This window comes from Onychostoma macrolepis, chromosome 13 (genome assembly GCF_012432095.1).
Source record: "Onychostoma macrolepis isolate SWU-2019 chromosome 13, ASM1243209v1, whole genome shotgun sequence".
Classification (NCBI taxonomy): domain Eukaryota; kingdom Metazoa; phylum Chordata; class Actinopteri; order Cypriniformes; family Cyprinidae; genus Onychostoma; species Onychostoma macrolepis.
Window position 1 is genome coordinate 25,616,018 of NC_081167.1, and position 22,961 is coordinate 25,638,978.

At 35.7% G+C, this 22,961-nt stretch overlaps 1 protein-coding gene across 1 annotated transcript in view; it reads right to left on the reverse strand.

Moving 5' to 3' along the window:
- pcdh15a (protocadherin-related 15a) overlaps positions 1-22,961 on the reverse strand; it is a 231,551-nt gene that overhangs the window by 164,881 nt on the left and 43,709 nt on the right. Inside the window, exons 4-5 of the mRNA XM_058796177.1 lie at positions 5,893-5,907; positions 5,609-5,674 (exon numbers count right to left, since the gene is read on the reverse strand). Coding sequence (XP_058652160.1) covers positions 5,609-5,674; positions 5,893-5,907 — 81 coding nt within the window. The remainder of the gene's footprint in view (positions 1-5,608; positions 5,675-5,892; positions 5,908-22,961) is intronic.

Sequence of the window (22,961 nt, forward strand, 5' to 3'; positions counted from 1 at the left end):
ATGGATTAAAAATTAAACAACAAGGATTTGACATTTGGTTGTAAATTTGGGTAAAAGTATACTGACTAAGAAACAGGTTTTTATCAAAATTGCGATAATGACATATAGCCTTGGTAACATCAATATGAATAGGTTGATAATGACTTCCTTAATAATACTGGTATAATATCCAGCTATTATTGCTTTCTTTCTTTCTTACCACCTATATCTATTTGTTACTAACAATATATATATATACATACCGATATATATATATATATATATATATATATATTGAAAATGCTCATTTTAGATGAAAGTTTCAGATGGCACTTAGAGGCTTTTGCATCTGAACTCTTCATATATATACATATATGTATATATGAAGAGTTCAGATGCAAAGCTTATGCCATCTGAACTCTTCATATATATATATATTGAAAATGCTCATTTTAGAAGAAAATTTCAGATGGCATTTAGAGGTTTTGCATCTGAACTCTTCATATATATATATATATTGAAAATGCTCATTTTAGATGAAAGTTTCAGATGGCACTTAGAGGCTTTTGCATCTGAACTCTTCATATATATATATACATACCGATATATATATATATTGAAAATGCTCATTTTAGAAGAAAATTTCAGATGGCATTTAGAGGTTTTTGCATCTGAACTCTTCATATATATATATATATACAGTTGGGAAAAAAAATATTTGATCCCCTGCTGATTTTGTACGTTTGCCCACTGACAAAGAAATGATCAGTCTATAACAGTGAGAGACAGAATAGCAACAACAACAACAACAAAAAATCCAGAAAAACACATTTAAAAAAAGTTATAAATTGATTTGTATTTTAATGAGTCAAATAAATATTTGATCCCTTCGCAAAACATGACCTAGTACTTGGTGGCAAAACCCATGTTGGCAGTCACAGAGGTCAGACATTTCTTGTAGTTGGCCACCAGGTTTGCACACATCTCAGGAGGGATTTTGTCCCACTCCTCTTTGCAGATCCTCTCCCAGTCATTAAGGTTTCGAGGCTGACGTTTGGCAACTCGAACCTTAAGCTCCCTCCACAGATTTTCTATGGGATTAAGGTCTGAAGACTGGCTAGGCCACTCCAGGACCTTAATGTGCTTCTTCTCGAGCCACTCCTTTTGTTGCCTTGGCCATGTGTTTTCGGTCATTGTCATGCTGACCCATTTTCAATGCCCTGGCTGGCTTCAATGCCCTGGCCCTGACGGTACATGGCCCCGTCCATTGTCCCTTTGATGTGGTGCAGTTGTCCTGTCCCCTTAGCAGAAAAACACCCCCAAAGCATAATGTTTCCACCTCCATGTTTGACAGTGGGGATGGTGTTCTTGGGGTCATAGGCAGCATTCCTCCTCCTCCAAACACAGTGAATTGAGATGATGCCAAAGAGCTGGATTTTGGTCTCATCTGACCTCAACACTTTCACCCAGTTCTCCTCTGAATCTTTGGCAAACTTCAAACAGGCCTGTACATGTGCTTTCTTGATCAGGGGGACCTTGCGGGCACTGCAGGATTTCAGTCCTTCACGGCGTAGTGTGTTTTCAGTTGTTTTCTTGGTGACTATGGTCCCAGCTGCCTTGAGATCATTGACAAGATCCTCCCGTGTAGTTTTGGGCTGATTCCTCACCGTTCTCATGATCATTGTAACTCCATGAGGTGAGATCTTACAAGATTGACAGTTATTTTATGTTTCTTCCATTTGCATAAATCACACCAACTGTTGTCACCTTCTCACCAAGCTGCTTGGCAATGGCCTTGTGTAGGTCTACAATCTTGTCCCTGACATCCTTGGACAGCTCTTTGGTCTTGGCCATGGTGGAGAGTTTAGAATCTGATTGATTGATTGCTTCTGTGGACAGGTTGTCTTTTATACAGGTAACAAACTGAGATTAGGAGCACTCCCTTTAAGAGAGTGCTCCTAATCTCAGCTCATTACCTGTATAAAAGACACCTGGGAACCAGAAATCTTAATGATTGATAGGGGATCAAATGCTTATTTGACTCATTAAAATGCAAATCAATTTATAACTGTTTTTAAATGCTTTTTTCTGGATTTTTTGTTGCTATTCTGTCTCTCGCTGTTCAAATAAACCTACCATTAAAATGATAGACTGATCATTTCTTTGTCAGTGGGCAAACGTACAAAATCAGCAGGGGATCAAACAATTTTAGATAGATAGATAGATAGATAGATTTATATGAAATATTGTTTTTTTTATACAATGTAAATGTCTTACTGTCACTTTAGATCAAATTTATTTTTGCTGAATAAAAGTAACTGCATAAAAATTATCATCCCAAATAACAGACTTTTGGATTAAATAAATAATAATAAATATTAAATAATAAACATAAAAGTTATTTTAAGGTAAAACAATAAAACATACAACATAAAAAATACAACTTTTAAATTCATTAAAAAAAATGTGTTGGAACCAATGAAAACATTGGCAGGGCAAGAAGAAACCTGCACTGAATCCTTACTGTTGAGCCTTTGTGCATAATGAAATACTGCCAGACATCTGAGCTGATGTAAACATCTTTTTTTAGTCAAACTGGAGGAGGCCTGCAATAAAATATTCACTAAAACAGAATTACCATCACCTGAATAATATGCAGGTAAATGTGTCTGTCTCTTTTGCTTTTTGAATCACTGCCTCAACACAGTGATACACTTGTTCCTGTTTTGCTTAAGCGGCCCAGAGGGTCCTTTTGGCTGTTTTGCCTCATCACAGTCTGCTAGAGCGAGAAACTAAAAACAAACTAATTATTTAAACACATAAACAGGCTGAGCGAAATATCCATTTAACTGCTCCCTGTTACTTCAACTACATTTCCCAGCAGGCCTCTGCCTCGATGCACTTTCCTGAGTCAACACACGGATGCTGAACAAACTCTATGACCCACAGTATGGGCAGAGGGAAGGGAGGGAGAGAAAGAGAAGGGAAATGAAGAGAAAAAAAGGATGGAAGGAGGAAACAGACAGTAAACTCGCACGGAGTAGCCAACACCTGTCACATCAACAAACAGACAGTGTTGTCAAACGCTCGGTTGAGCACTACAGCGGCGAGTAGCTCCTTTATAAACGCATGACGTGGTGTAGCATCGCCTGCACGCAGATACTGTATGTGATAAACGGCCCCAGCGTGCCTCCAACACAAAAACACCATCTGTGGCTCCGACGAGAGCACACAAACACACACACACACACACACACACGTTTTCAGTTAAGAAAGCAACAGGTAACTGTCTGTCGAGCTTGCAGAATGACACCAGGGTAGTTTGAGCCTGAAATGAACATCTGAAAATGCACTTTTAAGTCACATTAGATAAATTATACTAACCTTTTTTATCAATTGAGCAAGTTAGCATAGGTTGCCACTGCTGGTAGATGTAACCTCACCATTCAAAAGCATCTTTCTCTACTGAGGGCCATTCAAAAGTAGCTGTGACAAAAATACATTTTTTGCAAGCGACATTTAAATTGCAAATGATTCAACGCAGATGTTTAACCAGTACCCATTTCTTTTTTGGAAAGCTCTTAAAAGCGTGAAATGGACTTATAATGTTACCTGTCTGCTGCGTTTGACGTCACAGCTCAGGATAATCACTAGTGAAGGGTTTGGGATTGTGGGCGTTCTTTTTTTTTCTTACGGTTTATGATTTCTCAGGCAAGAATCCATTTGAAAAGTAATAGCACAAACACATCTCTCCTCTATATGCTAAAGGATTTTGGATATCATTCACATCTGGAATGACACCAAGCACCATTAAGACACCATTTTTGTATGTAACTTACCTGATTTTACACACCAAAAATATAGGGTACAACGGGACTAAAAGGCGCCTTTGATATTATTTTCATCTAAACCACCAGATGGCACAAAAACGTGGTGTAGCACTTTCCAAAACATTCGCTTTTCAAGATGCACGTGCAGATTTGTCTGATCTTTGACGTGATCGCACACAGCAGCGCAAAGTCAATTCTGTGCTTTCTTGATCTAATATTTTAAGAATATTAGAATCACTAAAAATTAATGCATATATTTTGAGACAAAGGTCTTCTTTATTATAGGTCTTATTTATTAATTATTATAATAATTATGAATTATGAAATTTTCAGTTTTGTTTAAGATAATTAAAGCAACAGTTTTTAAATAACAAAAGAATATGTAAAAGTATGGTATTTGGGTTAAAAAGTGCCTCTGCTGTTGGGGCTAAAGGCGCACAGTAATTAACATGATAATTAATAGATGGCTGACTTTTCCATTTGTTGACACGACATGGTTACATTCAGATGGTAAATATCATATATTATGTTGGGTGTCCATATTAGAGATAATCGCCATGTTTAGAATGAAACCATCATATTTAAAAACATGATATTAATCATATCATATAATAAAATATCATGTGTTGTTATTACTGTAAATATATATTCAATTATTATTGGATCTCCTTCAATACTTTCAGAAGCTTTACTTATTAAAATGATTTTGTTTCTGTATTTTAAAATATATATTTTTATATTAACATATTTTAATGACTATATTTATTGAACAAAATTTTATTTTATTTTCCAAAATAAGCAGAAAATAGTACAAACTTTGCTAAAGTGATTGTTCTGAACAAGTATTAACTTAGACATTAAAAAAAACATTATTTTAGCTGAAGTATTTGTATCAATACCGTGTGCCTTTTACCCCTCTTGACACCTCATACATTTATAAGATTTTTAAACAAAATAAACAATTTGAATTATTTATTTTCACACAAAATCTGTTGCTCCATTAATGCTCAATACAACGTCTATATTTTTTCTGCAATTATACATTTTAGAATAGCACATTTTTTCTTAAGGTGGGCCTTTAGCCCCGTTGTACCCTATACTACCATTATTTTTTAAATAATGTGCTTATTAAACAATGATGCATTAAATTGATAGAGATTGTAAGATTTTTTTTTTCATTTCCAACTCTGATAATAATAAGAAATGTTTCTTAAGCAGCAAATCAGCATATTAGAATTACTTCTGATGGATCATGTGACACTGAAGACACTGAAGATAATTTTACTGAAAATTCAGCTTTGTCATCACAGGAATAAATTACATTTTAAAATATTAAAATAGAAAACAGTTGTTTTAAATTGTAATAATATTTTGTTTTTACTGTTAAATAAATAAAAAAAAAAATATATATATATATATATATATATATATATATATATATATATATATATATATATATATATTTTTTTTTTTTTTTTTGGTTAAATAAATGCAGCCTTGGTGAGCAAGAGACTTTTTCAAAAACATTTTTTTTTTTTTAAATCTTACCAACCCCAAACTTTTGAACGGTAGAGTACATTTTCATTTAATTTCATATGACATTGACATTTCTATCTCAATCTCAGTGAACCCCAAGAGCTTTGTGAACCCCGTCTGGGAAATCCTGAATTACACCATGGAAAATTAAATGAACGTTATAACAAGCCACCTGCCAAACTTTGATCAATAGCAGAGCAGACTGCTCAAGGAAGCAGCATGCTTCAGATTCATCATGAGGAGAGAAGGCCAGAGACACTTACCATTTGGACTTTCCTCATCAATGGTGACAATTGTGGCAGGTGGACCCGACCGTGACAACTTACACTCTGTGTCAGAAACAGAAAAAGAGAAATACAGTCAGACTCGGATCTGCCGTCACCTTCATCACAACACATCATTCATATACTATCTTATTCACGTGAGATTACATCTACATGATGAATGCAGCAGTGTTAAATGATTTTACTGGGTGAATAAGTGGAGTCATAGAAAAGAGAAGTGAGAAGCCTCTCATGATGTGGTAGAGGAAAGAAAGCAGTCTTACCCTCATAGTGCCAGTCTGAGGGACGTTAGTGTCAGCAGCAGAGAGAAAAGAAAAGAAGAGAAGGAAAGACACATATGAGAAGAAAGACAGCCAGAAAGAGGAACATGTAAATACATAAACACACACACACACACATATATATATATATACTGTACTGTAAATGTATTTTACAGTAATTAAAGTACAGTACAGAATTGCACCTCATTCTAAATAACAGGCAATCAATACGCACAAATAGTCAAAATTACACATAACTTGCAGAGTACTGTCGAACTAATGAAATCTTTGTGACTACATTCAGTTTCTTTTAATTGCAATTCAGTAAATTCCTCTTCCTGTCATTCCGGTTCAACATCCTATGTGGGTCTCAGCTAAATTCACATTCAGACTCAAGAACTGAAAGAGAGCAATTCTGAATGTTACCCAACCTTGGTACAGTAGCATACATCTTTCACTGAGACCATGACACAGCAGCCTCACACACACACACACACACACACACACACATCAATTAGCTGTAAGTGTCTGAAGCGAATCACCTTACACACCGAGTCATGAGGGCAAGGGATGCCAGAGGATACACACACACCAGATAAGGTTCCCCCTTTACCGTATGTCGCCTAACTCCTCTTACGCAACTAGCACCAGTTGGCAGGTGAGAAGCAGGAGATCTTCTTCCCATTAAATTTTGATCACCTCAGGCTTTTATCCTGATCAACAAGGGGTGTGAATATTTGAGTCAGCAGTGAATCGATTCAATTCACTGGCTTTCAATTCGATACAAAAACATTTTTTGTAAAGTCAGACAGAATGACTTTGATTTCAACTCAGAATAGCTCAACTCTAATAGCTAACTTATCAATACAATGGCCTAAAATTATAGTAAGGTTCAGTAAAGAATTTTGAGCTCTGAATGGAACTGTGTATGGTAATCTATCATGGTAAAACTCAACAGGTTACAACCTTGCTATCTGTTTCCCAAATAAAGGCAAATGTCATCAACATTAATGAAAAAGCAGAGAAGTTGCAGATGCAGAATCCATTACAGCCGTTTGGGCAGACACATTAAATTCTGTATTCTGCTAGTCTATTTCAGTAAACCACATGGTTCATGAAGCTTCACTGCACTGCCTGCTCAGGGGAAACACATATACGGACAATATATATACCCTGAATGCACTGTAAGTTGCTTTGGAAAATAGCTTCAAAGAAATAAAAATACGTAAATGTACACACTCATGTGGAGCTATAGGATTTGTTACAGCAGTGCACACAACATTAAAGTGATCGTATCATGCAAAGACAAATTGCCCTTGTACTTTGAACATTAACATTAAAGCGGTCGTGAACTGGGACGTCAAAATTCCTTTGACATATAATAGGTCGTTGTACTATAAAAACATCTTGTAAGTTTCAGAACGCAAAACCTTCTTGTTAGTCTAAAAACAGTTTATATTGAAGCCAGTCTAACAAAACGACAGGTTGTGGAATGTGGCTCTCTATGATGCAATAGTGTGGCTAAACCCTGCCTCTGCAGAAGATCAATGCCTGCTTCTACATCACTGCCTGTTTAGCCCCACCCACCCACATCAAGTCAAGTTCAAGTCAAGTTGAGCTTTATTGTCATTCCGCTACATGCGGGGGCATACAGTGGAACGAAATGTCGTGCCTCACAGGACCACGGTGCTACATAAATACAGGCATACAGCAATGAAGTAAAACAATATAAACCTATACACAACTATCCTACTGATAGATTTGACTATAAATATACTATATAAAAAAAATGTTTTATCTATACATAAACTAAAAAAATACAAACAATACAAACTATACGAGTGCTTCAGATAAATACTGTACATGTGCGAAGAGAGTCAGCAGCTGGCTGGGGAACAGTGCAGGATGATTTGTAGTGCATGAGTATGTCAACATACGTATATTACTGAGTCTTTTGTGGGAGATGTATACACACAGCAGTGTGTGTGAAAAGTGACTAGTGCACATAGAGGAGGAGAGTGTGCTACTACAGGTGGTTTGTACAGGCCCACTCACCTGTGTGTAGCACACTTTGCTTGCACAAAAAAAAAAAAGTTCCATAAGTTTCAGATGGTCCATGTTTCAGGAGGTAGGGGGTTTGTATGGGGTTTCAGAGAGGGGCGGGGTGATTTGAGTTCAGGGCTCTCACAGCCTGGGGGAAAAAGCTGTTGAGCAGTCTGGCAGAGCGGGCTCTGATGCTCCGGTACCGTCTTCCTGATGGTAGAAGCTGGAAGAGACTGTGGGAGGGATGTGTGGAGTCCTTCACGATACTATTGGTTTTGCTGGAGCATCGTGTGAGGAAAATGTCCAGGATGGAGGGGAGAGGGGCACCGATGATCTTTGCAGCTGTGTTCACTGTCCGCTGGAGGGTCTTGCGGTCTGCTGCGGTACAGTTCCCGTACCAGACAGTGATGCAGCTGGTCAGCACACTCTCAATGGTGCCCCTGTAGAAAGTGGTGAGGATGGGTGGAGGGAGACTTGCTCTTTTCAGCCGGCGGAGGAAGTGTAAGCGCTGTTGTGCCTTCTTGGAGAGTGACATGTGTTGATGGTCCAGGTGAAATCCTCTGTGATGTGCACCCCCAGGAATTTAGTGCTGCTGACTCTCTCCACAGGCGAGCTGTTGATGGTCAGTGGGGGGTGATCACCGGAGTTCCTTCTGAAGTCCATCACAACCTCCTTTGTCTTACTCACATTGAGGGACAGGTTGTTAGTGCCACACCATTCAGCCAAACGAGACAAAAATAGCCCATTACTTCTAAATTATGTTTGTTTGTTTTTTTTATGTAAAAAGCTTCATAACATTAGAAGTGGACCTTAAGGAATAGTGCAAAATAATAAAAGAGGCTGTTCATGACCCCTTTAACAACACAAAGCATTTAAATAAATATGAAGTCAAAAAGTCATCCTCATTCAAACAAGACGGTCGAAAGTTGAAAAACAGCTGGGTAAGCTGTAAGCTCGGTAATGTCACAGTTGCTTACGGGAGGAACGAGGAGACGTAGGAATTCTTTCAAAATAACAGTTCTTTAATCCAAACAGGGGTATCACAAGGCAGACTGGAACAGAGATGAAGCACACCATAGACGATAGACACTGGACAAACAAACAGGGAACTGAACACTCTATATACACACACAGACAATTAGGGACTAAGACGAGACACACCTGGAATCAAATCAACAATCAGACTGGGAGACAGAAACTGGGTCACACGGAACACATGGGGAGCAAAACACAACAAAACAGTCCAGGGGCGTGAGAGGTAACTCATTTCACATGCAAATAGAGCATTTACATACAAGTCTTAAAGGCACAAAAAATGGTCTGTTTAATTCTAAAGGTCATAGAAAGGCCGAAAAATGGTCATAACAAATTAATTAAACTAGTTTTTGGTGCAACAAACATTCATTAACATTATAAGTAAACTTTGATAAAATAAGTGAAAAATATATGTAATGATAAATATGACTTTGTTAATATAAAACCATTACAGGAATCCACAAAGATTGTCATGAGGTTGCCATACACACTTAAAAATAAAGTTTCCAAAACGAAGTTTCGCAGTGGTGCTGTAGTAGAACCATTTTTGGTTCCTTGAAGAGCCTATCAATTAACAGCTCTTAAAGGAATCATTTTTTCTTAGTGCGAAGAACATTTTAAAAATCTAAAGAAGCTTTTCCACTATAAAGAACCTTTTGTGCAATGGAAGGTACCATGGAAGTTTAAGTTTTTCACAGAACCAGATGCCAATCAAGAACCTTTATGTTTACTCTAAATGTCTGTGGGTTACAGAATCAACACATGAAATATCTACACATCACATTAAATAACTTTTATGTGACCTCATCCCACTAGAGAGCTCATTTTGCTCTTTTGTTTAAAAAGATCACATAGAAGTGCTCTGCAGGACCTATTCACTCTTGTTCATTTCTGAGTTCACTCTGAAAGATCTAGCCCACTTCTGCTGCAATTAGAACACGTGTCTCCATCTGCTGAGGAGAAAAGAGGCTCCGTGGCTCTTTTGATAGACACGAACTCAACAGAGCAACTAGGGCACAGACGCACTTCCACCAGCATCAAACAGCAGCTAATCTTCTGTAAGCTCTGTTTACTCTAGTAGCTTTCTACACCAAAAATGCTTTTAGTTACCCTCTTAAAGAAGAATATTTTCTGCTGCCCCGCCTTTTGGAGTCTCAGGACAGAGCAGAGGTTTATTAAAGATGACTTTTGTGATGTCAAAAGCAAGGAGAGACTTTTAATTAAAGGAGATGACAGGAAACATCACATCATGGCTCTGTGAGTCGAGAGACACAGTGAGCAAGACTTGATCCATCTTACTTCCACATACACAAACATGCAATGATGACAGCTTAGACTGTAGGATTCAAGGGGTCGGTCACGACCCAAAAAGGGGTCACAGGTCTGTTCCAATAGGATCAGGGGGACAAAAAACAATGTCAAATACAAGTAATAACATGCAACTTGCATGGACAAGTTGTATGACCATGACCAAAATAAAGGTAAAAGTAAATATGACCCAGATTACATTAAAGGTTACTTGCAATGACAAGTTACTAGGTTTATGAATGGCTTCCAAGACAATGAAAAAATCCAGAGGCATTTGAAGCCAATTTTGATTCTTACAATCACATGATAGATCTTTAACTCTGTGTCTGTTTTAATTTTACAGCACATAAACAAACAACTCTTTCAGACAATCATTTTTAGTAAATCAAAAATCATACATACAACCAGTGTAGCTCGATTCCCAAAACAAACAACTCTTATGACTTGGTTCTTTTAAAGAAGAGTTCATAAATATGAGATACTTTTTTGAATAATTCTGAAACACTGCATTTAAATGATCAACACGATCAACACTTTGGTAAAAAACCTGTTATAGACAATCTACTCTGGTTGATAGTTTATCATTTTTGGCAAGTAAAAATATTTTTATTATAATTCTAAAAAAAAGAAAGAAAAAGCTTCAAGTCGTGGTTCATGTATCTTTTTTATTATAAAATCTTTATTGTTTTTTTATAAAGTAAAAATAAGACTAAATTTTATATTGTAATATTTCAAGATGAACAACTTTGGTTTACTTGATTGTCCATAGACTGTTTTTTTGTTGTTGTTGTTTTTTGAAAAATCATGTTAAAAAGATGAGCATCAAATATGGCATATCAGGCTTTTGAGGAATGTTTATTTCTACATCTCTCAGTCATCACTGTATTTGACTGCATTATCTGTTTGGCCCCTACAATAAAAACTACAGAGCTTTGATCATTACGCATTTGAATATCATTTTACTAAGACATTTTATTGGGGATATTTACAGTAACAAATTATATTTATATGCAAGTACTCTTCTGTTACAAAGATCTCATTGATTTATATTACAGAATTTCATCTTACTTTTCACTACATGAATTTCAGCAACTGCATATTTTTGCTAAGTTTGGGCAACAGAATAAAATTGAGGTGTTTTTCCTTCTCAAGTATGACCTCCATATTCTCACAATATCATATGAGTCATAGAAGCTTGATCAAATACAATGCACAACAAAAACTTTTTTTTTTTTTTAATGTCTTAAGCTCAATGAACTGATCCATTAAAAAATATATTACTTCATATCTCAGGTTTCAATGTTTGACTTTTTTGTTTAAATTTCAATGTAATTGTGGTCTGAAATCCAATTTAAAATCTGGGTCCTGAAGCAAAACCAGCTGAGAACGGCTCATTTACAATACACTCACTGTTACGTTCCCTGTGTGTGCTTTGCCCCTGTTTGCTGTGTGAAACAGAATGAAACATAAACAAAAAAGGATAATTAAAGCAAACTAGGCTACTATGTGCTAGAGGATGATTTGCAACAAACTCACAAAATATTTTACTTCTACATACACACAAAGACCACCTTGAAGCATTCAATTCCTGCTGTGTGCACATTTCATTCTATTAACTGATGTCATGTGATTTTGGTTGCAGAATGGACAAACTGCTGAGTGTGTAAACAGCACACACACACACACACACACACACACATGCACACACACACACATGCACACACAGCAAAGCAGCTTACGGCTTGATCCACTTATCTGAGAGGCCAGAGCAAATCCTGAAAAGCTAAAAGCAAAAGCTATAGGTTGAGGTCTGGAGTTAACATGGCTAGAAAGAGCATGATCAGTCGTGAAGCCAGAGACAACAGAATGCACTCTCACTGCTCTGGATCACAGTCAGATGATTCAAACTCATCCACGGCAATCAGCTGCAAAGCGAAAAGTCTATTAAAATACGTGGCAGTGGGATGAACAGCGTGTGAGAGAGGCAAAGGTAGATCATTCTCAGGACACGATGTAATTTGTGTCCCATTTGTGTAACCATGACTTACTACTTAACACCAACAGAGACTTAGTCACATGAGTTCACAGCTTTAATAGCTCTGTTTGGTGTGCAATGCAAAAGAACATTTAAAAATTAAACAGTTTTCAGTTTTAATATATTTCAAATTTTAATGGGTTATAAAGAAATGAGAAATAACTGATTTAATTTGTGTTAAAATAGGTTTTCTGATCGGTTGATGAAAGTTCTAAGGTTTGCAGTCATTTTCAGGGAAACGCATGGCTAAAGTAGTTCCAGGCTGGTCTTGATCACATTATATGTCCATATCACTTTCAGTTATTTCAAAGGTCCTTACAGTCCACAACAGCAAAAGAACCAAAACCCACAAAGACACTGAACAAGCCAATACACATAACAAACATTAGGATAAAAATGTCCAATTATTTCCAAGTTTTTTCCATAAAATTGTGTTTTTTTTACAGAAAGCACACTTTCTCTCTCCCATGCAAACAGTAGAGACACACGGAAACATACATGCACACAGAAACTTGTTGTCAATGCTGTTTCGTGACTTTATATATTAATTTTGCAGCTGAAAAAAGGTGGTAATTTCGCTGTTCTTGAAGCAGTTAAACTTACAGTTTTGCTATTAGTAAAAACCCTGCTACCGAACACTGTTGAGAGACATGCAGATAGTTCAAACACAGCTACGGTTAATTTCTCTAATAACTGCATTAATAACTGCATTATCAATGGCTCAAACCATACAGCAGGGGTCGGCAATTAAGTTTGGCATTGAGCCCAAAAAAATTTTCACCCCTAGATGGCGGGCCAGAACATGGTCAAAGGATAATTTAAGACATTAATGGATGGAAAAAGCAACTAGAATTGCCTGTGACAGACTGTTACAGTGTTTTTTTTGTAACTTGTAGTGAGCTGTTACTCTGTGTTAAATCATGTAGTCATTAACAAAAAGCCACATTTGTGTGGCGGTGTCCGGCAGAGTATGTGTCAACAATTTCCCCTCCGCGCTCCGAGCGTTTAATAACCACTCCACTCCAGCTCTGCTCCGGATTCACCATTTCCCACTCCTGCTCCACTCCACGCTCACTGATATCAGAAACACCGCTCCGCCTTCGCTCCGTTTCTGAAGTATTTGAGTATGTTTGAAATATCACAGTTCTGTTCATAACGTATATTAAAAAATAAAATAAATAAAATAACAGGAGAGTTTCAAAGTGGCTTATTGGAACACTTTTTTCCAACCACATGACAAGCTAATAACATGGTTGTCAGCAATAAAAGGTATAATTGCTGCTCTTTGCAGTGCAAATTTTGTTTGTGATGAAAATAACGTTTTCGTCAGTTATTTTATCTACGGATCGATGCATTTCTTACAGATTTCTGCTCATTAGAAATCAGATACAGATGAAGTAGCACTGTAAGATTACATTTGCTTGAATGCATTATTGAGAGAGCGACTGTGTGTGAATAAGCGTTGTGGTACTTGTTTAAATCATGCTTTCAGCTGAAAATATCTAGAAGGAACAAACAAATTAATTGAGAACTATTACTTCCCTCTCATGTCCATGTCCCGCTCATGAATTCTTGCAGTTATATTACAGGCTGTTGGCATGAATTGTACTCGTGATGGAGTGGTGGTGGAGCGCTCTTGTAGCGAGTGAAAACCGCGACGCTCCGACTTAAAAAAAAATCCGCTCCTCGCTACAGTCAAAATCATACCTCTCCGCTCACATACTCTGATTGTGAGTAACTGTTGCTGTCATAACAGATCTATTTCAGAACCAGCCGCTATCAAAATAATCTGGCTGCGTGGCCTGTTGTCGACCACTGCCATACAGCTCTACAATGACATTTTGGAATTAGCAATCGAGGGCTGAGATAAGATGCGTAGGAAATTAGTCCTACACACAAGAGTGCTTTAAGGACAAAATCCTGACAAATGTTTTGAAATACATCATCTGAACAATGTCTGGAGGTGTGGTAACGGTACAGTAGTATAAGCGGAATAACTGACTCCAGGCCATTGAATTATTAGAAAAATTGTGCTTTGTATCATAGCCACATTACCACCTCGAGTGCACATTATTTTTCTAATAATTTAAAGTTTGAGCAGTTTTTCTGGCTACTGACTGACTGAAGCCACTGACAAGACCTGTCGGCACATGAGAGTTAGAGACAACACTATCCCTCACCTGATAACCATTGTAGAGAGCGAGAGAGTGGATTTATCTTTCAATCTTCATTTACCCACAAAGAACAGGGCTTAAAAACAGCAGAGCAGAAGATTTCAACCCTCCCATTCGTTCACTGACCAGACAATCGTGCTGATTCCCAGCATGCCCTCAAACATTTCTCTAGGCGATTAGAAAACTGCCACTATGAAGAAGGAGAAATCTACAGCTGAGAGCTTAGACCTGTGGCCATAATAACAGCATGCAGACACTGCTAAACAGCAAAAACAAATCTGACAGAGATGAAAAATATATAAACAATGAAATAGTGTACTACAAATTTTCCTTTAAAAAATAAAAGAAAATGAATAAATAAATATATATTGCAAATAGTGTTTGTAAATGTTATCTGTAAATCTAATACATTTTTGACATTATTTTGTTTTTAATTCAGATGTTTATATATAAATATATATATATATATATATATATTAGCATAATTATAAGCATAAAGCAGTGTACTATAACAGCATAACAGTATAAGAAGCATTATTTGCATTATTATAATAATTATTAAAAATTAAAAAATAACCCCTTAAAAAAATAAAATAATAAAATAAAATGCCTAATGTGCATCTTTCCCTGAAGTATGTGACTCAGATCAAGAAATTAAGTGTATACTGGCTATTTTCTCTGCCCTGCCACAGTACTGCTGTTTCACATGGGCTTTAGTGCTTTGTGAATGTGAAAAGCAGCTCAGTTGGATTTAGATTGTGTGACTGTCTTACCCAGTCAAGAACTCTCACTTTGATCCTGATAAACTCTTGGCTGCTTAACACAGCGGGCCTGGGATTTCTGTTCCTTGGTTGTGTCTGAGTGGGCAAAATATTTCCTACGAATAAAACAAGCGGCTACAAGAAATGCAAAATTCAGCTTTCCTGCCTAATAATAAAGAGCTTTAGAGAGCACCAACACTAATAAAACTCACTGGCTGTATTTACACCTCCACGGAGTCAGTGTGACATTTTTTGACTATAGTGTTTCCCGTGCAAAAATGGCAAAAATAGTATTGCTGTTGAAGTGCTTTTGAATGCTTTTTCCTTTTTGTTGTCTATCTAGACTCTTCTGTCTTGTGTATGAGAGTGACAGTGCCTTGATCTACTGCCAATCTTTTGGTCTTTCTGTTTTTTGGTTACTCTTTCTCCAACGGGCTTGCGAGAAGACATATTACAGGCTTCCTATAAGTAATACAAATCTCAAATAAAAAATGTTGTGGCTTTAAGTCCATATCTATAATTTTGTAATTTTTGTGATCATGTTAGTTTACACTACTATTCAAAAGTTTGGGGTTGGTGAGTTTTTTTTTTTTTTTTTTTTGTGGTTCTGATAAAAGTCTCTTATGCTCACCAGGGATGCATTTATTTGATCAAAAATAAAGTAAAAACCGTAATATTGTGAAATATTATTGCAATGAAAAATAACTGTTTTCTATTTGAATATATTTTAAAATGTAATTTATTCCTGTGATGCAATGCTTAGTTTTCAGCATCATTACTCTAGCCTTCAGTGTCACATGATCCTTTAGAAATTATTCTAATAAGATGATTTGGTAATTAAGTAACATTTATTAATTTATCACAGTTGAGCAATTAAAAAAAAAAAAAAATCAAACGTGAACATTTAATTGAGAAAAAAAATGATTTTTATTTAAACATAATTTAAAAGTAATAACTGTCACTTATAATCAGTTTAATGCATCCTTACTGACTAAAAGTGTGTTGTTTTTTGGTGGCTGATGAGTTTTTCCTCCCCTGTTGTCTCAGAAAACATCTCCATCTGGTTCGGTCATCTGTGGCATCTTTCTGATGCCCTGTGTCAATATCTAGAGCCCTCATGTGGTGCTTAAATACTCAGCCAGCAGCTCTTCTGCTAGATGAAGGAGACTTTTGGACACGGCCAATCCAGTGCAGAGTCTGAGCAGCATGTAGAGCGTTATCAGAGCAGCTCACAAAAAATACGAACAGTTCACTTTATATTTGCAGAAGACCACTAGCATGTATGAGAAATAAGGAAGTACTTGTGGCAGTTGGCCTTGCAATACTGTCTTCAACTTACACAGTATGTTTGTGACTAAGGTGAAAGGAGTGAAAGTTTCTGTCATAGTCTTAAAGGAATAGTTAAATGATGTCATTATTTGCTCACCCTCGTGTAGTTACAAAGCTGTATGACTTACTTGCTTCTGTTGAACACAACAGAAGATATTTTGAAGAATGTTGGTAAACAAACAGTTGACAGTAGCCATTGACTTCCATAGTATGAAAAACAAAAAAATACTATAGAAGTCAATGGCTACCGTCAACTGTTTGGTTACCAACATTCTTCAGAATATCTTCTTTTGTGTTCAACAGAAGCAAGTAAGTCATACAGGTTTAGAACAACATGAGGGGGAGTAAATGATGACAGAATTGTTATTTTTAGGTGAACTACTCCTTTAAAGGGATAGTTCACTTTAAATAAAAAAACTAAGTCACAAAATCTGTCAAAGTCATGTGGATTTTAAAGGTTGATTGAGGCTCAGAAATGATTTAAAGGTGAACTCTAATAAAAGTTTCATTCAAATGCTGATTTGAATATTTCTGTGAGCATCCTTTGAGCAGAAAATCCAGCGCTCTAATCAAAGCGTGTCTGTCCTGAAGCAACCTAACATTCATTAAACTACAAAAATCACAAACGTATTGAGTCGACAGACATCAGGATCCACTGCGGAAGGAGGAACAGAATTTTTTGTATCTGTCTGCACTTTTCACAAAGACTAACTAATTAACTGTGCTTTTGAACACAAAGAACAGTTTATATGGACAACGTGAAGCCTTGATTAGACTCTTTCAAAATCACAGATGGCTAATAATTTCATTACAACAACTGTAAACAATGGGTAAAAAAATAAATAATTTTTGCTGCCACTGATTGCCTGATGTCTAACCTTGTATTTCAAATGCCCTTCATTGTATTTATATTTGTTGCATAGAGTACAGATGGCACTTGCCACCGGCGGCACCACACACAGTTACAGACATTATAGCTCTTTCCAAAAAAGTTTTGAAACTCGCTTAATCTTCTATTTAGACAAAACAAAACAAAACAAAAATCAAAACAAGTTTTTATCCTCTGGTATTACCTTTATTTTAAAAGTGATTACTACAAAACTCTCAGCAAAAATGTTTATAGGTCTATATTAAAAGTTTCTCTATCTTCAATTGCTCAGTCAATCTGCCTCACTTCATGCCATTGCTTGAACTAATCTTATATTTGGCCAAAACAGAACGAAACAGCATTCAGATACTGGTTTGAATATTTCTGTGAAAAAAGAAGATCCAGTGTTCAAAGCGTGTCCTGAAGCAACCAAAGTTCATTAAACTACCAAAATCACAAATGTCTAATAAAACAAAACAAAACAATCATCTGTTATTACATTTATTTTAAAAGTACTTACTACAAATCTTTCAGCAAAAACTATTTTAAATTTGCATTGTCTGTTTTAAAACTCCTTTTATTTTTAATTGTTCAGGCAAACTGATTGCTTTGTTCCAATAAACAAAACTAAACAAATTGTTTTATCTTTTAATATTACCTTTATTTTAAAATTATTTATTAAGAAGAAATTAATCCAAATTCGCATGGCCTGTAATTGTGAGATTAACGGCAGGCATGTGTGTATAATGTGATGTCAGCTTGGGCCACACAGAAAGAGGATCAACATGTTTCCTACACAACGACTTAATAAACAAACCACACCTAGATCAGACTTCAGGATGAGCCACCATGATGAGTGATGACCTTATGCTCATTATAAATTTGTGACATTTCAGGGACATTCTGTAGACAAAAAAAACAAAACAAAAAAAAACATACAGCTGACTGACAACCACATACTGGAGAACCTCCTCTCAAAAGTCAATCCACAAAGACAAACCATAGGACAATAGGACAGAGGGAGAAAACAGCACACAGAGAGAGAGCAAAGAAAAAAAAAGTGAGATGTATTGATTCTTAAAAGCCTCTTTCCTCTCCACTCTTTTTCTCTTGTGCACTAAATATCCAATTTGGCTGCTCTACAGAAGAAATGTACAGCAAACAAAAACCATATGTTCAAGATCTCTCAACAAAAGCACAAAGCACTTTTCACACAAACAAAATAACAGCAAAACTAAACAAGCTTGTCTCTGTCTGTTGCAAATATTGACATCTCTTTAAGGCAATTTTTTAAGTCTCAGCTACTGATTCTAATCAAAAAACAAAACAGATTTCAGCCTTTTCTGTTTGTGTTGTATGGTCATGTTAAAACTTTCTTGGAAACTTTTTATAATACCATCATGAGAATATATATATATATATATATATATATATATATATATGGTCATCTCATGAATAACTAAATATAGACGCAATGTAAATAAGAGATTCATTAGTTTAGAGAGCTTGATTATAACGGAACTTTGTAAGATAGCGATGAACTTTGATGAGTGATGATTTTAGTGATAATAAAGGGAGCGTGCTTTGTGTGGTTTCTAGGCTATAATCCATTCATAATTTGAATAAAACTTTATTTCGATCGGGACATTCATTTCCAGTAACGGACGGAAGAAAGTTCAGAAATGAATGGTATGCGATTTATGACAGAATAGTCCCACAACTGATCGTTTATTTTTTCCTTACGTGTCTCACCACAATGATTCAAAATGGACACGTTTCAGGTGACATGGGAAAAAGACACAGAAAACTTAAATGAACATGAGAAGAGCAGCGCGCACATTTCTGGTTAAAAATGAAAGGCCATCAACTGACACTTAAAACGGGAATCATCGCCATTGAAATAAGCAGCAAGAAAAGCTCCACAGTTTAGTAAACGCAGGAAACCTCTTTAAGTTATTCTTCACTGCGCTGTACTGACACTGACTTGTTTTGAGGCATATATCCGGAAAATATATATATATATATATATATATTTTTTCTTGCCCCCCCCTGACTCGAGAGTAAAATGTCGCCCATGTATGCATGTGTATATATATATATATATATATATATATATATACATATATATATGTGTGTGTGTGTGTTCACATTTTAAGGTATTTGAAAAGTTTATTGAAAAAGTAATTTAATTTATTTAATTTGTAATAATTGTTTGGATTATTACAATTATTAATTTATATTAAAATCACATTACGATTATATTCTAATTATATTAAACTTGAATTTATATAGAGTTTATATGTTGAACATATTTTGAATTGCTTGTGTTTAAGGTTCATAACATTATAGAACTTAACCTACAGAGTTGTTTCTATAAAGTTACATACATCAAGCAAACTTGTGCTTATGTGAAAAGGCTTAGCTTTACAGATGTTTATTTTCTCAATAGTCACAAGACATATATACCATGGAAAGTATCCAACTTCCTTTTCCTTAGGTCATTTTTCCAGGGAATCCCAGCGTCCTCTATTACGCCTTCCTACCTAATCTGCTGAGAGCCCATCTCTGAAATCTTTATAGCTGAAGCCTTTTATCACCGACTCAGGAAATTGGAACATTTCACTGAAACAGTTATCAAGTGCTTTTGCTTTCAGAACATCCATTGGCATAAGAGGCGACACGACCTGCAGCTCCTCTAACACCCGTTGAGCGAAACATCACCTGAGATGTGCACAGACTGCAAACTCTTCTACAGTCAGCCAACACTTCCCATAATCAGATCAAGAGGATATTCCTGCCGCTGTCGGTATACATCTAACAGATCAGTGCTTTTCAATGACTAAGAAGATGAAAAGGCCAGCCCTGAGCTGGGAGAAAAATAAATGTCATGATTCCTTCCCAAAACTATTCCCTGAAGTGACTTTAAGAAATTATTTCCAGGCCATGCTTCAGATGTTTCTCCTAAAATTCCTTTTGAGAAATGTTTGTAGAAACAAATGAGTCGACTGAAACAAAGATAACTTGTATAGTGTTAGTACAACATGAAATTTTTGTTTCTTGAGAAACAATTTACTAGATTAAACGGTTAGTTCATGCAAAAAAAATTAATTTGGTCATCGTTTACTTAGCCTCAAGTTGTTCCAAACTTGTATGAGTTTCTTTCTTCTGGTGAACACAGAAAAATGTTTTGAAAAGTGTTGGTAACCAAAGAGTTGACAATAGCCATTGACATTCGTAGCATTTTTGTTCCTTATTATATTTTGCTCCGTCCTTCAAATTAAAAAAAAATAAGGTTTAAAAAAAATTATAATATAAATTAATTTGAAAATTATTTATTACTATCCAAAAATAGCCATTACTTTAAGGTTATTTAACATATAAACTTTTGTTACAGGGTTATTATTGTTAATTACAATTAAAAATATAAATAAATAAAAAAAATACTAAAATAAATGTTAACTGACATTAAATAAAACATTAAAAATCTTAAACTTATTTTATTTCAGCTATTGTTTACCTAGGCATAATTTCATAGTTAGTTTAGTTTATCTAAGTTCTAAAATAACTAAAACTAAACTGTACAGACATAAAAAAAGACAAACACAAAACAAAATTACTGAAACTTTAAATTTAAAAAGAAATCAGAAAATATAAAAATAAAGACATATAAAATATTCATATGTAATTTTAATAACTATAAGAGTATCAAGAGTATCTTCATAAAATATAATATATCATAAAATACCACTGGTTTGTCGAATTTCCAGAAAAAAACAAAAAACAAACATATTGTAGCATTTGGACCAATCAGACACACAATTTTTCATTAGATTTAACAAATCAATTAGTCATTATTAGATAAACAAATAATCACAGACCCCTCACCCAATACACATACTGAGGTGACAGTATGTGTGTGAATGACTCCATGACAACCAGGACACTTCAGCCAGACCAGATAAACTTTATGACCTAATGGCATGTTGAGAGTTCTCCCTCTCACCATCTTTGAACCTTAGGAAAGACATTATGCCATAAAAATGGAATCTTCTCTAATTAATTCATAGAAAAACCTTTGAATGAGCACACATATCCTTCAGGTCAGTGTATATTATTACTGTTCCTGTATATGTTCTTGTGTATAGTATACTGTTTTATGCATGCTTATGATAGATCACTAGTTAATATCACCTCACTTATACCATGTTTGGTCTCTATCAGTTCGTCTTCGGATGATCTAATTGAGAGTGTATATTATATGTTGATACCTATGCAACATATTAGTGTTCTAAGAATCTTTACTAGTTTGTATATCAACTTCCGATCCAGTTACATATGCAAATTTACCATGCTTGGAGACAAAGAGTCATAAACTCTCCCTCCAAAAGTTCAAGACACCATTATCTCTTTGACACCCGAAAGGAGTGACCTCTATAGCAGATAAAGCTCTCACATCAGTGACCCGCCTCCGTCTGCGGTTCTTTTAGATCCTAAGAGGATGAGGAGGATGTGAGCTCCTCAGCAACCTTTAATTTTTTTGTGCTGGGCCTTGCGGCCTTGACTTTCCATTCAACCAAATATCCTCGGATCTCAGCAGATCTCTTTCTTATCTCTTTTTCACTTTCTGCCTGGGAAGAAACTCCCAATCACCAACGAGTCAGGACATCTTCGGAATTCATCACTCTTCAACCCAGAAGAACGTGATCGCGAGTCCAAAACCTTGAAACCATCAATACTTTCATCCGAGACTGCATTCGGACACTCATCAATGACTAAGGCAATGCAAGTATCGTACATTTAACAAAACGAAACAGAGGTTTAGTATAAGTTATAGACCCCGTTATAAACGGCACTGATGGTTTTACTCAAGTGGTTAACTGACTCTTTCCATAACTGCATTCTCTGGTTTCTCTAATGGCTTCATTCATCCACTTTATCTCCCCTTTGTATGTACGCGTGAGTGTTTGCTTATTCGTTTGAATGTTTATTCGTTAAGATTAGTTATGTGTGTTAGTGTTTAGTTAATAAAAGTGTTGTGCACAAATTACATGAGTTTCTGGTTCTGCCTTGCAAATTAACGTCCCTTTATGATTTTGACCCTTGCTACATGCTCTAATGCATTAATAGGAAAGTATTTTCTCTGGCCATGAAAATATCCTTTCTTAGAGTTGATATGAACTTACACTGAATGTTCGATGGACGAACAGATTAGTTGATGGCAATTTAATTCTGCTATAGTTACTACTTGCAGCTGATATAAATAATTATAATTAATCATAATTATTTATATACATTTCCCTTTTGAGCTAATTTGCTACAATATTGTGATAGAAAATTACTCACACTGTACTGTGATATAAGATTTTGGTCATAACACTATCCATACTCTCCAGCAAGGAGACAAAATCAAACTCCGACAAGATTTCTGAAGGTAGAGAGAGGATGTTACAGAGAAATAAAAATAAATAGATCAACAGACAAAGTAAAAATGAAGAGAGCCAGAGATCACAAAGCTCGAC